Source organism: Apodemus sylvaticus, chromosome 7, assembly GCF_947179515.1.
Source record: "Apodemus sylvaticus chromosome 7, mApoSyl1.1, whole genome shotgun sequence".
Taxonomy (NCBI): domain Eukaryota; kingdom Metazoa; phylum Chordata; class Mammalia; order Rodentia; family Muridae; genus Apodemus; species Apodemus sylvaticus.
The window spans coordinates 2167948-2184285 of record NC_067478.1 but is presented as its reverse complement, the minus strand read 5'-3'; the positions used below and the strand labels follow the sequence as shown (position 1 = coordinate 2184285).

The 16338-nt window shown below is 53.2% G+C and overlaps 1 protein-coding gene across 3 annotated transcripts; it reads right to left on the bottom strand.

Annotated features, from left to right (window-relative positions):
* Positions 1-706: 706 nt before the first annotated feature.
* Positions 707-15309, bottom strand: Pomgnt2 (protein O-linked mannose N-acetylglucosaminyltransferase 2 (beta 1,4-)). Of its 3 annotated transcripts, XM_052186921.1 has the most exons (3): positions 15177-15309; positions 1110-2994; positions 707-986 (listed from the first exon to the last, which is right to left on the bottom strand). In XM_052186921.1, the coding sequence occupies exon 2, from the start codon at positions 2879-2881 to the stop codon at positions 1139-1141; it is 1743 nt and encodes a 580-aa protein (XP_052042881.1). In that variant the 5' UTR covers positions 2882-2994; positions 15177-15309; the 3' UTR covers positions 707-986; positions 1110-1138. The 3 variants fall into 3 exon arrangements, with proteins under 3 accessions (XP_052042881.1, XP_052042879.1, XP_052042880.1); XM_052186919.1 differs by having other exon boundaries at positions 707-2994; XM_052186920.1 differs by having other exon boundaries at positions 707-2994; positions 15249-15309.
* Positions 15310-16338: the final 1029 nt, after the last annotated feature.

Here is a 16338-nt window from a genome sequence, read left to right as displayed (position 1 = left end):
TGTGCTTCATGCATATGACACACCCATGAAATTATCTTCTCAATGATTTCATGCTACGGATCAGTGCTGCTGCGGGCTCCGTCGGGCCTCCCCTTTGCAGTGGCGAGCAGTCCCTGGAGACTCATAACTGCTTATGGTGCTGAGAGTGACTACTGAGCTCTCAGCCATGGGCGGCGATATCACCCTCCCCAGGCTCAAGGACTATCCGGAAAGGGCAAGAAGAATGGGCGGGCTGCCGGGCGTGTGGGTCCGACTAGGCTGCAGCACTTGTGAACTCACAGCAGCTGTGATGCCCAACAATATGGGCCCATCTATACCCCATCGCGGAACTGTGAGGAGCTCTATACCCCATCGCGGAAATGGGAGGAGCTAATGGGGCCACGCCCCTCACTGAGGATTTAGTGTCTGGAAAGACATTTTCTCTAGTTGTGTAGTCCATGGTGAGGTGCCCTTGCAGACAAAACCTTTACCCACGTGCTTGCCGGCAACCCTAAGAAACTCGTTGACTCATAAAGACACAAAGCGACTTGAAAACAAGAGCGGTGGGTTGGAAGGAGGAAAATCTCGGGGAGGGGGAGGGGGGTGGGCAGGAAAGGTTAATGAGATGAACAGTATTGAAGTGCACTCTAAATATGCACAAAACACCGTATGAAACCTGTGAGGTAATAATTCATGCATGCTAATAAGGCATCAGAAAAGACTTGGGCAAGATGTTCACAATCATTTAATGACTGCTCCAAACACACCTGTCACTCAGCTACAGTTGAAATTCGCAGATTATCTGCCTAGCCCACCAACCACAGGACCACTGTTTCTCGAAGCCAGGACCCGCACCGAGGCCGCGGCAGGAAACAGCATGGTTATTAGCAAGAGCAGATCCCTGGGGTCCGGCTGTGCCTCCTCCTTACCACTAAGGGATCCCTCCTGGGTGGGGGTGATCAGGGTGGCACAGCGGGCAGGCGCCATCACTTCAGAGCTAGAGGATTCTGCGAAGAGCACACATCGGGAAGCAGGCTTAGTGCAAGCCTACTCAATAAATAGATAACTAATCACCACAGTTGCTAGTGGAACTGTGGACCTGGGAAAGCTGAGCTGCAAGAGGTACGTACCCTCCCGAGGCCTGGCCATGGCCTGCTGGCTACGTGCTGCACACCAGCACGTCTGCAAAAGGTCCCAGGAGGCTCCTGTTAAAGATGCAGCGGACCCACACCAGATAGGTGGTAAAAGGTTTGATGTTCTCTGTGAAGGTGTGGTTCTGCAGGGTCAGCATGTAAGGCACATACGTGTTCTCCCCTTGCTCCTGCAGCCACACCTCGTACTTGACCTCCCTCACTTTCAGGTACTTGAGGTTCCACGGGATCTGCCAGGACACAGACAGGCGGGCCTCGGTGGCACCCTGCACCGACGCCTGACACCGCGCCTCCCGCACCTTCCCTGGGTACAGGCTGATCGCCCACCTCTGCCTCCGTGGCCCCGGCCGGCCCTTCACCACCCGCCGAATGGATTGCATAAGGGATGGAATATCCACCCGAGTGTCCTGGTAGATTCGGAACAGCCACTCTGGGTTCCGGCAACAGAGATGCCGGGGGACCTCTCGGCTCTGCAGGATGCGCGCCTGCTCGGCCCGGTCCAGGTGGGTGATGCCCCCTTGGTCCCACGGTCGCTCAGGGTGTGTGACTGTGTTCTCCCGGATCATGTTCCGCCAGGCTACATACTGCAGGTCCATGCCAGGCAGTGTGGCCAGCGTCTTGTAAGGGGTGTAGTGGTCAGGATTGACAGCGTAAGGGAAGAGTTCAACCACAGTAGCTCCACGGGGCAGGAAGAGGGCCGTGACCAGCTGGGCCCCGTGCATGCTGACTAACATGGAGGCGTTGCTGACCAGCCGCACGACGTCCGCAAAGGTGTGGTCCTCCAGGGACACCGTCACCGTCTTCATCTGGAACTCCTGAGCTAGCTCCAGCAACAGCTCTGCCTCGTTCAGGATGAGTCTGTTCTGGGTGCGACTGAAGACCAGAATGTATTCCTCCCCCAGGGGCGCCCCCGCGTGGCTCACGTTGAGCCTTTCGGTCATGAAGCGGGTGAACTGCCGTATCTCATTGCCAGAGACGAGGATGTTGGCCTTTGGGCCCTGGGGCTGCACAAAGCCGTACTGGTACCAGGTGGTGACCTTGGACAAGCCCACGAAAGCATGGGAAAAGCAGAGCAGTCGGCCCAGGGTCTTGAGCTGTGCACGTAGCAGCGGCTGCTTGGGGCTGAGGAGTTTATAGAGGTCAAAGTGGGCGCCCTCGCCCCATCCCTCCATAAAGAACAGCCGGGCCTCCTGGGCCAAGCCGGGGAACTGCCTCAGGGTGTAGAAGAGGGGGAGCAGGTCGTCATGGAAGACGTGCATGAGGTTGTCGGGGTTGAAGCGGTTGGCGATGAGGGCCACATCAGGCACGAACACTGGCTTTGGCAGGAAGCGCAGGGCTGCGGCAGGCAGCTCCACGAAGTTGAAGTACTGGGCGTTATGGTCCTCCACGGTGGACAGGTCCAGCAGGGCCGGCTGGAAGCGCCGGGAGCCCAGGTTGGGCAGCATCACAGAGGAGTTGCCGTGGAAAAAGATGAATTCCTCGGCCTCATTGGAGTAGCAGAGCCACTTGAAGCGGCAGATGCGGTCCGTGTGCGTGCGGCCTGTGCACACCATGTGGGTACCACCCTCCATGAGGATCTGCAGGGCCTTCGGGTACTCGATCCTCAGGCCTGGGACTGGATCCAGGGACTGCTGTCCGAGGGCCAGCTCCTCCTCTAGCGTGGCCGCATGCTCGCGCAACCGCACATGCTTCCACAGGACCGCAGCCAGCACGGACACCAGGAGGGCGTTGAATACCGCAGAGAGGTGCATCCTCCCGCCGCCAGGGGGCTTCAGCGAGATGATGGCTGGGTGGGCAGTGCCACAGCCCGGTGGGGTGGATGTCACCCATCCATCCCTACGTGTACTGGAGGACCAGAAAACGCCTGCAAAAGGTGAGAGAAAGAAAGAAAGAGGGGGGGGGGGGAAGAGAGAGAGTGAGTGAGTGAACCCTGCCAGGAGTCACAGCACACTCCCACCGCATGCGCCCTCTGCCCTGCCTCTTCAGCAAGGCTCCCTGGTAACATGGTAAGAGTCAAATGTCAGGGTCTAGGCTTTCTGAGTTTTATTTTTGTATGTGTGTGTGTGTTCATGAGCACATGTTACCCTTATAATTACACCTGCACCACTCAGCTGCCTCTACCTGAATGAATCCTCCCCAAACCCTTTCAGCTGGCTGCATCTATTCTACCTCGAGGCAAAGTACCTTGTGATTTCAAGAGCCTCTGGTGATGCCAAGAAGAGAGTGCTACACACACTTGTGCTATGGAGGAAAGACATCACCACCACCTGAGCCCTGTAAAACTTCAGCGAGGTACAGGCTTTCGGCCAACATCTATCTCCAAGCAGAATTCCTGACTTTTGTGTAGTAATTAGCGCCAGTGCTGAGGCATTTGGGGATTACAGACCAGGCACAGTCACTCACTCGGCCTCCTGGGCAGCCTTTCTTTTGGAATTCAGGCACCTGTTAGTAAGAGCAAGGGTTTGGAAGACCTGGCGGTCAGTGGTGATGGATGCACTGGTTGAAATTCTGAACCGTTTTCTGATGTACAGAAAGAACCATCTCAGTGAGTTAGGTTCCCCGAGAGGCGAGGCCTCCAATACACGGGAAAAGGGTGGGACGTCTGATGGCCAATAAAGAGCCACGGAAGCCACGTGTCTTCGGAAGCACCCTGGGTACTCTCCTGCCTTGGTGATTCAGAGCCAAGGCTGTGTAGCTGTTAGGCAGGAGCTTAACCCATCACAGCTCCTTGAAACAGTGTTTCACATCTAAGCATAGAAATCTCCCCAAAGATGACAGAGACCAATTAGTGAGTATGGCCAGGTGCCACTGAGGTACCCTCTACTGGGGCAGTACCCACCCTCGCTTCCTGGGTCTCCAGGTTAGGCCAGCAGTGAGACGGCCATTTCTGTCTACGTCCACTCTTCTTGGAGGTCCTTGGTGTGTTCACACTTCCTCTGAGCCCCTGTGCTGAATCTCCTGGGACCCAGAGGAGGCAGAGACATGGCCCTAAGATGCCAGAGAGAGCTTCTGGATCTCTGGCCCAACCCAGTGGCCTGCTGTCTAAGAGGGACTGGTCAGATTTGGTGAAGAAGCCAGTCCGTGTTCCCACACACTGGACTGGAGGAAAGGGGTGTCTTGTGGCTGCCAATCACAAGCAAGCTGGCTTGAGGTCACAGACAGCAGGAGAGACACAGGGACCCTGATGTCTCCAAGTCTCCTGTTGTGAGAGAACTTTCTTCATCTTTGAAGCCAGACTGAGTGATATCTGGCTTCACAGACAGGCACCTGACAGGAGGCTCAGCTTTCTGAGTGATGTGTTCAGCCCCAGCAGAACGACGCCCCCCCCACCCACCCAATCCCATGAGAAACCGCATGACACAGCAAACCAGTTACAGAGCACCAACAGCTTGACACCATTGCCATCTGCTGGAGGGAAGTGGGACTGCAGGAGACTCAGGTCAGCTCCCGTGAGTATCTGACCCTGTGGGGGAGAAGGGGCACAGGTCTTGGCTGTTTCTGGACCCTCAGAAGATGGAAAGTGTTTCTACTGAGTACAGTGAGTACCTGTCTAATGGCCTTCCAACATGGTGCTGTTAGAGGGTAGGACAGATATGGAAAGGGAAAAATGGGAACCTCCTGTGATCTAAAGCACGGGGTGGACTGGCTTTGCTACTTAGAGTCAGGCAGCCCAAACCAGGCCAAGTGACTGGAATTGAGTGACTGGAACCAAGTGACCGAGTGTAGCTAACCCACACTCCTCCCTGCTGGGCCGTGCGGAGGCTTGTTCTCCAAGGGCCCTGGGATCACCCGTGGGGCAAGGCTGCAGCTTGTGGGTTAGGTTTCTGACTGCCTACACTCAGGTGAACCAGGACTGAGGATGGACAACAGACTTGTTCACCATCCTTGCTTTAGAGTATCTTTTCTAACAGGGCCCTGTATTTTGTCACTGTGGAGGAGCCGAGGAGTGGGGCAGTCATGATACAATCCCTTGTCTTTCCCACACTCTCCTGCCTGACCCCACACCCACTCCAACTGCATTGTAGCATTCTGCTTAAGTCGGCAAGATCAAGTTTTGGCAGAACCAAGATCAGACAGAGGCAGGGAGAGCTTTAATCAAACGTAAGTGGGTAAGGCTTCTTGAACGAGAAGCCAGAGCACCTGGGAAAACAGTTTGTCTCCACCCACTGTCCCTAAACGCCTATGCTGGTGCTTTAGGGTCTGCAGGTGTAAAGACCCAAGGGAGACGCCCACTCTCTGGGCTCTGAGTGCCCAGAGCTTCCTGACAGACAGGCTCTGGACAGGATGAGGGTCTGTGAAGAGCATTTCACAGAGAAAGAAGTGCTTGTCTGCCTGTTTCCAGCTTGGGCAGAGCCACCATGCACATCTTAAAATAAGAGCCTGCCATCCAGGCCCTGCTCAGTGCCTTAGCATGTGTGGCGCCCAAGACACCCACAGCTGCAACAAAACCCCTGCCTCTATCACACCAGGAAAAGGAACCCCAATTCAGAATACTCCCCCCCCCCCAAGAGATCTGTAACTCCCTTTATGCCTCCCTGACTGGCTGGGGGCTGTGACGTCTCCCTGCCGATTTCCTCAGCCAGGCCGTGTTATGGAGACAGTGGAAAGGCGAGCCTGGGTGAGGGCTGACAAGTTCCTGTGTGCCAGCTCCGATCTCAACACTATTCAGAGAAGAAATGGCCCCAGGGCCTTTAGCAGACTCAGCCCAAGATTCTGCCCCTTAGCAGAACCTAAGCAGTTTCATGGTCCCTCCTCTCTCTGCTGCCAAGGACTGAGAGGGCTGAAAATAAACCGTGTAGGTGTGTAAACATGTGAGGGCATGCACGCACACGTGTGTGTAAACATGTGAGGTGTGCACACACATGTGTGTGTAAACATGTGAGGGTGTGCACACACGTGTGTAAACATGTGAAAGTGTGCATGTACATGTGTGTGTAAACATGTGAGGGTATGCACGCACATATGTGCACATGCCTGTGGAGGCCAATGACAAGTTCTTTCCTTGATCGCTCTCTACCTTATCTAGTCTTCAATGATCTTTTTATCTATGTGTGTGAGTGTTTTGCCCATATCTATGTCTGCGCAACATATGAGTACATGGGGCCCTTGGAGAACCAAAAGAGCATGCAGTACTCTGGAACCAGAGTCACAGATGGCTGTGGGCTGTCATGTGGAAACCAGGAACCAAACTTGGGCTCTTTGCAAGAACTAGTGTTTTTAACCACCTAGGGACGTCCTTGTCGGGCTCCTGTGCCCAGCTCCAGCACTGGGATTACAGATGTCACAAGCTGCTGTACACATCTTTTGTGTGGGTGCTGAGAATTCGAACTCGGGCCACATCACCCAAGGAAGCCAGACCCCTAGAAACAAACTTCTTACATGGAAAAAATGCTTGCGCTGGAAGGAAGGCACAGCACCATGGCTTGTCAGGTAATTTTCAGGACCCCGTCTCCCTGGTGTGGGGGTCCCAGGCAAGGGGGAGTTGGAAAAGCACCACTTATATCCCTTGCCACGTTGCTGTGGGCAACAGGCTGGCCTGTGCAGTGGGCCTTCCTTCCAGGAGAGGTGAGGGGTGGAGAGCAGAGGATGATGTCCCGGTGAGGCAGAGCGCAGTGCCCTTCGAGAACCGCAGAGAGACAGCCCCATGCTCCATCTCCATGTGAAGCCAAGCTCTCGGTGACCTGACAGAATCTAGAATCCCCCTTGGAGGCAAGCCTCCTTCAAAAATACCTGCTGAGGCCTGGAGCTGTGACTCAGTGGAGTGCTGTGTCCTCAAGTCTTTCATGACAAAAGACCTTAGCTTCCTTCCTTCACCATCCCAATGGTAGGCACTGGATGGGCGGAGAGACGGACGGATGGACATATGGATGGGGACAGGCCCAACACTGGATGTGATCAACCACAGCATGGTGCATTACCAAAAGCAGAATGGACATCAGCCAACACTGCTGAGCCAGTATTCCTGCTTTGCAGGGCAGCACAGGGTCAGTCATGGCTGACTTCCCAGTAATCGTATGCACAAGCCAGTGTGTGTGGAGGTGACTGGTACGGTATGTGTGTACTTGCATATATACATGCATGCCCAGTATATATGCATGTGCAAATTTGTCTAAAGACATGTAAATTGTGTGATGTGTATGTGTGTGTCTTGTGTGTATCTGTGTGTGAGAGTGTATGTGTATGTCTATGTGTGTGTGTGTGTGTGCGCGCGCGCACATGTGTTTTATAGAACAGAGTTTAGAATCTTAAGAACAGGAAGTGAGGTTCTGCAAAAGTCAAGTCTACATGTGCTAGACATAAATTTGGAGAAGGACAGATTTCTCGCTGACCTCAGAGTCACTGTGGCTGGGAAGGCTGGAGGCCCCGTGACCCATGACCTGACTCAGTGGCCAGAGCACGGCACACATGCTGAGGAGCCGTGACACTGCTGGGGACTCCCATCTGATGCTCCCTCCACTTCACCGCCACATGGTCCCCTGCAGACTATGCTGAGAAAGGGCTTCGCAGCCTGGCCTGGTCCCTCTCCCTCCTCAAACCTCTCTTCCTCACCTGGGGGGACTTGGGCACAGTCTCCCTCCTATTATCACAGCTGGAAGCCTTAGCGGAAATGTGCTTAGGATGAATCCAGTTTAGTGGCTCGGCCAGGACAAAGCTTGATAGAACAGGCTTTTTTTTTTCTTTTTTAAGAAAGAAAATGAACAGGAGATTTAAAAATATGCTCACAAAGCCCTTAACTATAGGCAGACACAAAGGTGCTGCCCACTTGTCCCAGGTGATTTCATTTAACTCTAATGCTGACACCTGCAGACAGCCAGGCAGGCAGGGCAGGGTCTAGTGCTGACAGGACTCACCTGGGCAAATGGCACAGGCACAGGCTCCATTTCCCGAATGCCCTGGCCAGCTCCAGATGCAGGAAAGCTCACATGGGCCTTACAGTCTGGTAAGGAGGAAGCGTCCATCCCAGGACTCCAAGTGCAGGCTGCAAACTCACACATCAGAAACCAGTGGGAAAGCAAAACGCAGGGCAGACCACATGACCAGGGGCCTGGGATGGAGGCAGTCACAGCTCAGCTTGCGGAGAGCCTAGAAGGGCAGCAGACATCTGCTCAGAGCCTGGTGCCCAGCTGAGGCCACAGCAGCTAACCACCATGGGCTGGGGCCTTAAACAGAAACTTCCTCACAGCCCTGGAGGTTGGGAGTCCAGGGTTAGTGATGGTGGCCAGGGTTCCGAGTCAGCTCAGCTCAGTCTCTCCTGCAGGTGAGATGTGAAAAGCCCTCGTCTGTGATTTCTGGCACCTGTAAGGTGCAGACAAGAATGGGCTGGCTGGCTCACGCCACCTGGTGGAATAAGCAGTGCATTGCTCCTAAGCTCTGGCCCCAGAGCTGCAGGAGTATCAGAGAGCTGTTCACCTGCGGCTCCCCCAAAAGCAGGGCTCCTGGCAAGGTTCTACACCAACATTATAACAATGTAACTTTTACAAGCTGTCCCCATTTATAACGGAAAACAGTAGCATGCCTTCTTCCACACTGAGAAATACTTTTAGCCTGAACACAGCATGTGTTTATTGGACGCTTTGGGTAGGCCATGGATGTCCTGTCTCTCTGAGTGGGTGAACTCAGCAAACACGCTCCACCAGGTCATGTTGCCCTCAGAACAGTCTCCTCCAGCCCCCTCTCTCCTCCCCACAACCTTCCAGTTCACCTGGTAGCCCACAGCATGGTATGTGTTACATGACAATTGCATGTGCACTAAAACGACATATGAGTCAAGGTTGTGAGAAATCACACACGTGTAAGGCACTTTGGTGTCCCGGGAGTAAGGCGAAGGCAGACCCAGTGCCCTCATAACACTTAGCACTTAATTAAGAAGGTGTGTTGAGCAGTTCTGAGCTCATGAGATTGCAACTTTTGTTTTGCTTTTAGATTTTTATTTTCTTTTTGTCTGCATGCACAAAAGTGCAGTTCCCTGTTTAAATCAGAAGTCAGAAATTCCCCTCACCTGGAGTTCCAGATATTAGTGAGCCAAGAACAAGGGATCTTAACCACTGAGCAGCCTCTACAGCCTTCACTCCCTGCCCCATTCATTCTTATGCTAATATCTTGCCCTGGGAAAGGCCCCCCTGAACTCAGAGCAGGTATGTGAATACTACGTTAGCAGCTATTGTGACCTTGAATGAGTTCCAAAGCCTAAAGGAAAAACTCCCAAAATACTCAAGTCCCTTTGCTCTGGTGTGATGGTGATTAACCCCTGCCCTGCTTGTTCAGAAGGAAGGGGGGCTGGGATGAGCTGGGGGCGGGCTCAGCTCCCCAGCTGGCCTGCAACCCTCTCACTAGGATACTGCTCTCTAGTGATATCTGTTCACAGCCTGGTGCCCACTGCTGCTTGACACAAATGGGTCACTGGAAGCTGACTCGACCTCCTCTCTGGTGACAGAGCAACAATACTGTGGTCACACATGGGGCTGAGGATGGGAAGGGAAGAGTGTGAACCCATTAGGCTCATGCAGGGCACAATTAAAATGACATTCCAAGTTCTCAAAGTGGAAGGGCAGGGAAAAAAACAAAACAAAGCCAAACGACTCTTATAGGAACTACTCAGTCCCCAAAACAGCCATGCCGCATGGGACTTAGACCCCAGTGAGAATGAACCATCAAGACTCCAGGAGACGCCCGTGGTAGGAGAGACAGTTCTGAACACTAGAAAGTGTACAGCGCTCACAGGTACAACAGGAGACCCAGGGAAGCTCTGCCTGGCAGTGTGTGGGTGAGATCTGGGCAACGGCTTTAAAGGGGCATGGGTTGGTTGGATTCCTGTGTCCAGCAAACCACAGGACTCCAAGTCTTGGAGTAGTTTCCTAGCCTATGCAGAGCTCAAGGCATGCACAGTTCAGTGAGAACCGCAGGGTGGAGACAGCAGGGAGATGGGGAGGCCAGAAAGCATGGCTTCACCACAGAGCCCCTCAGGCTCAAGGGGAACTCAAAAAGCCCTATGTAGGCAAGCCCCGTCCTAAGGACAGGAGAGTGGAGACCAGCCTCAGGTTGGGTTTCCCTGGGTCTCATCACTGTGGTGTCTCCTCTGTCCTAATGACAACGCCACTGCTGTAGCCTACACCCACTCTGGTCATGCAGGGTCCTCTGCTTTGCCACAGTGACGTCTTCATTTATACTACAGACGGTGACAGAAGGCGGTCAGGCTCACATGAGTCCTCAAGATAAGACTCCAGCTTGTGGGGGCTGGCTCCAGTGACTGCAGTCTCCTTCCTCTTCTGATGGGAAACCACCTCGCACTTGTGGAGAGTACAGAAAACCTCTGCTTCATTCTCATTCCAATTCTCCCCTAAGTCAACAACACATTTGTCACACTCTGTCACATATAAGCTCTTTTCTGAACTATTTAAAAACAAACCACATGCTGGGTGGGGTGGCATATACCTGCTACCCTGGGGCTTGTGAGCAGAGCCGGGACGTTTAAGACCAGCCTTGATACTTAGCAAGACCTTGGGTCAAACAAAACCACCACCAAGAAAATTCTGCTGACATCATCCCCGCTAGCCACAACTACTTAAGTCTGTAATTCTCTTATATCACGCGAATTAAGAAAATTAATATTGATGATACTATTTTTGTCAGTGGTTCCTATGCTGTATCCAAAAATCCAAGCCAGGATAAAAAGTCACGTCTCACCTCCCAATCTAGGACAGTTTCTTTAAAGTTTGTTTTTATTTTATGCATATGAGGGTTTCACCTGCACATGGGTACTGTACCATGTGTATGGTACCCATGGAAGTCAGAGAGGGTGTGGAAGACTCTACAACTAGTTACAGAGAGTTATGAGCCACTATGTCATGCTAGGAATCAAACTCTGGCTGTCAGCAAGCCAATGCTCTGAACCTCTGAGCCATCTCTCTAGCCCCAACCTTAACAATTTTTAAGCCAGACAGATATTTTCTAACATGTGCCTCAATCTGGGTTTACCTGGTGTTTCTTCATATCAGAGCCTACACATGTGACCCTTGAGTTCACTCTATGAATCCCTGGGACATTCACCTTGAGGCAGCCCAGACGGAGAAGGTCTAGAAGCTGTACCCCGTGTAGCACAGTAAAGGAACGGGCCATTTCCCTGGGGAAAGAAAGGCCCGAGACCCCTATGGGGCTCTAGAGCTTGCTGTAGAGGAGGGGTGCAGTTCTTTCTATGCATGTGGCCCACATACAGATGACACAGATTCTTTCAGTCGGGCCTAAGAACCCATGTTTTAATAAAAGTTCCAGATGATTCTGCCGTGTTCTCAGTTTCGATGTGAGATTGTTCTGACATCATTACCAAGCTCTGCAATCCTCTGAGTGAGTTTCCCTATGCAGCCTGGATGCCCACCCACTACTAAAGGCTCGGAGCTGCTGATTCTGGCTTTGCTAACTTGGCCTTCAAGCTGAAGTTCCGGGACAGCGCAGACGGACAGTGTCCACTCTTGAAACTTTCTAGAAAAGCTACCCCAGGCCTACGTAGACACCATTGCTTGTAGTGAGGAAACAGTGTAAGGTAAGGCCAGGCAAGAGGAAGGTAGGCTGAACAGACCCATGAGGGACACTGGCGGTACCATCATCCTGCTGGCCAGAGGAGAAGGCCTCCTGAGAGGAGCCTGGACAGCTTCTCTAGGCCCTCAGAACAGCTGCTGCATCAGCCTCCCACACAGTGTAGGTAGCTCCTGATGCCACCTCAGGCTGTGCCCTCCACTGAGGCCCCTGGGGGTTCATCACCAGTGAGCTGGCAATCCACAGAAAGCCCACACTATAATGTCAACACCGGGACAGATCCATTTGGCAGGCCAGGGTCATGACCTCCTTCCGGAGGCGTGACTCAGGCTCAAGTGCTCGCTGCTCGGCAAGGACGCCTGCCTGCTGCACCAGGCCACACCAACTCCTGTCACCACAGACTGTGGACGACCTGGCTGGCCTGTAGATACACTGGGCCTGGGGGCGGTACTGGCAAGAATGGGAGAAGCCAGAGAAAAATTAAAGATTCATCTATGTCCTGGCCAGATCAGGGAGAGACTGCTGCTCTCTACTTCAAAGGGGTAAGGTCAATTTGACTAACGCCTCGCCTCATCTGCTGAGGCATGACCTGGGGGGAGTCCCAACTCCCTGTGGTGGTGCTGGGGATTGAACGTATGACCTAGGCAAACCACGGAACTACAGCCCCAGACCTTAGTTTTCTCTTAATATGAGAGTTGCGCCTTCAGGCCATATAGCCCAATCGAGGTTGCCAGGATAACTCTGGCTCCAAGGGTCATTTTTGAAGTCCCATGCATACCCAGCTGTCATCGTATCTGACAGAATCTCCAGGGGAGCAGGGCAGAATTCACAGCAGTGAGGTTTTCTGACTCAATGGCAGAGCAGAGGTGGAAGGCTCTGGAAACACACCCCACAGGTCTTCAGCGGTAACTCAGCAGCTCAAGGCATCTTGCTGTAATTACTCTTGTCCAGCCAGGCAGAGGAAACACCTGGCTGTGGCTGGCGGCTGAGGAAGCTGTGGCTACTGTCTCACTGTAAAGAGTCAGGGTAGCAAGCTGGGGGGACAATTATGCCCACTGCCTCGGTGCTGGGCTGAGGTTAAGCCATCAATACACAATTACAAAACCACCATCTTTTAGAACTAAAAGAACCCTTGAAAGTGAATTCTCCCTAGTCTTTATAAGTGAGGTCTCTCGGGCAGCCAAGGATATAGTGGTTGCATGGGGACTTAGCACAGGGCTCCCTCAACTCACACCCAAAAACCTCTGCTCCCAAAGCGGGGTTCTGCCCGAGATGCATGTGGCTCCCATTTTTTTCCCAGCAGATAAACAAGGGTTCCCCTCCCCGGCCCCCAAAGCAAGCCTTTAGGTCCTTCCCAGGCTGCAGACTCATCCACCCGCAAGGCCTCCCCTGGGGACCACCTCCTTCCGTATTACCATCATGGGACAACAGGATAGGTGGAGTCAAGCTTTAACCCAAACGTGTCGCTCAGATCCCACTGTAACACAGGAATGCCTGCCACGCGTCCTAACTGGGTCCCAGGGCTGTAGGGCACAGAAGCAGCAGAGGAGACCGCAACCATCAGGTGAGTCCCAGCCCTGCTGCTCAGCAACTAAACAATACTAGTCTGTAACTGCTCCAGACCTCCGCTTACACTCACACTATTATTCCTGGGGGGGGGGGGAGAGGGGGGGAGGTTCCAGGTTTGTGGGCCCAGTGATCCAACAGAAGCGAAGCTCTATGCCTGGCAATTTTCCTACTCTGTAAGACCACGGCGATATAAAAACCCACTTACTGACCCTCACCGTGTCCAGGCAGCACACTAAGCTCTGCATATTCAATCTCATCCCTCTACAACCTAAAGTACGTATTACAAAACCCACTACAGGGCATATGCTTGGGACTGCTATATGTATTGTTCATTACAATTATGGGATGGGGCTGAAGTTCGAACTCAAGCCCACCTGCAAAGCCCATGGTAGCACGTCTGCATTCCTCCTCCCGTATCTCTCACCCAACTTGAAAAACCCTGGGGATCATTTTAGCATTTCCGGAGGGAGCGTGTCTCTCCTGACAACCACGCTGAGGTGACTGACAAGGCCTCTGGGGAACAGAGTGTTGAGTAATTTAATATTCTGGCTCTTTCGGTATTCTCCACAAGCCTTTGCTTATTACTGCTATTTCAGAAAGCAAGAACTTGCCAACCAGAAGTCCAAGGTTGGTTAAAAACATGCTGTCAGCTTGGCCTGCCGTCCCAGCTACTGGAGAGGATGAGGCAGGAAGATCTTAGTTTAGGTGTGCCGGGGAAACTTAATGAAACTGTGAACCGAAGCAAAGAGGAGAGACCGGGGTATAGTGTAATGTTTGCTCAGCACGCAAAAGGCTCTGAATTCATCCTCAGCAAACAAACAAAACACTGACAGCACTGACTGTGCAGCACACCAGGATGACACTCTGCCAGGGTGAATCCACTCACCGGCTCCCTCCCTTCCCAAGGCCCTCAGGGGCTCTCAGCTCTCACCCGTGATTCTCTCCTAACTCTGTCACCAGTTGGAACTCCGATCCTTCATGTGAAAGGGCGGGGGCTGATCCTAGAAGCCCGAGAGCCGCCAGTCTGTGGAAAAGACAGGACCGGGAACCGGAACGCCAACCTTTCCTTTTCTATGCAGTTGGTGGACGTGCATCCTAATACCTGATGCAGCCACTGTGTTCAGAACCCAGACAGAAAGCTTCGCCAGCATTACCTCATGGAATCCTCACTGCAACTCTTCAAAGGAGGTTTTTTCCTCACTCTGTCTTACAGAGGATGGAGGAAGAAACAGAGAAAGTGAATGGGTTACTTAAGGGTACATGGCCCGGTAAAGGAGCCAAGATTTTTCCATTGCCTGGAACAGCCCACAATGGAAAATGAACTGTGCTGATATTCACCTGTCCCATAAGCCTAAAATCATCTGCATCAGCAGGCTCCGGGGGCTGGCGGGCATAAGGTCGGAGGTACTGGCTGCTCCCGCCTGAAGCATGGTTCAAGAAGGTGGAAGGTCCCAAACTTTGACCCCGGACCCTACGATGGGAAGACGGGTTCCTACAGGCAAGCCCACCAGGGTCGTCCGTCAGTGGCTCCCTCCACCCCACTTCACCCCCGCATTGTCAAACAGACAAACTCCGATAGCCCAGGGGTTTCCCTACAGAACCCCAACTGCCTAAGGGTCAGCAACAGGCCGACCCAGGCGCCGCTTTAAACGCAGCTGGCTGGCGCAGCCCAGGCTGCCACTGCTCATCTCTCCTAGCTTCACGCCACCTGTGCCGAATGTGCACCATTCTTTCCCAGGCACTAGCATGTGCGTCTCCGCTGTCAGCAGCAGAGTAGGCTCCAGCTGAAAGGCCCAGTGCGCCATCCGGGGCCGGGCTGTTCAGGCCCACCCCTCCCACCCCGGAGCCTGCTGCAGGCGGCGTCTACCGTCCTAGGTCCCGCAAGCCCGCCGGCCTCCCCTGCAGCCCAGGGCCGGGCACCAAGCCCATCCGGGTCCAGAGCCTCACCCGAAGCCGGCTCTGCGCCCCGTTCGCTCCAAGTCCGGGGCCCAACTGCACCACAGACCCCGCGCTGCCCACCTGCGGGCCGGGTGTCGCAGGTGCTCCCGGTGTGCTGGCCCTGCTGGCGAGCTCAAACTCGGGAACGGAGCGCGTGCGCGGGCCTCCGGACCCGCCTCTCGGACATTGGCCAGGATCACCACTTTCGGCTCACAGAATCCTGGGAATTGTAGTTTTCAAGCGAGCCGCATGAGCGAGCTTGGGAAGACCAGAAGCTCTACTTGGTGTTCTGTTTACCCAATTATTAGAGTTCTGATGATAAATTTAAATACAAGATACAGCAGTATCCATATGTAATCTGTTAGAGAAAATTAAATCCATACCTTTACATGCTTATAAGACTCATAAAGTGGTTAAAAAGGTGGCTCAGTGGTTAAGGGCACTTACTGCTCTTCTGGTTTGGTTCCTAGAACCTGTGTCTGGCAGCTCAAAACCGCTTGTAGCTCCAGCTCCTCGGAATCGGAAGTCCTCTTCTGGCCTCCGCAGCCACCTCTAACAGAAATGTAGTCACTGCAGACAAGCACAAAGACTGAACAGAGCTGTTCATGGTCGTCACGGAAGGCTTTAGTGGCTCAGCTAACTTCGGATCGTCTCCCCTGAAACCTGAGCCGATGGGTCTCTCCTCCCCTACCAGGCTTCCTCCTCAGGTATCTTACATCTGTCCTATGCTCTTTCTGGGCACTACCATTTGGCTTTACGACCAAACTGGCGGGGTGTTATGAGTGAGTTTAGGAGGACAGTATTGGAGTTCAGACTTGACATCAGGTGGATCTGACCGAAACTGCTGGATTTCTCACTTGGGAAATGGAAATTTTGACACTTCTGACAGGATGACCTAAATGTCACATGGAACCGGGATGGGGATGGGGGTGGGTTATATATTAAGGGACCCTCCCCACTCCTTCTCTTTCTTTGGCCCAGTTGACCACAAAGCCATTCCAGAACTTCAGTGGGCTTCACCCACGTGGTTGTAATTGCAAACTCATCCAAACTAGCCCCCCCCCTCTCTCTCTCACACACACACACCTGAAAAGATCAAACAGATTGTACCGAGGAACTGACACAGAGAGTTGGAACAGTGCCACTCACCCCAAGGCAGATCATGCCTGGA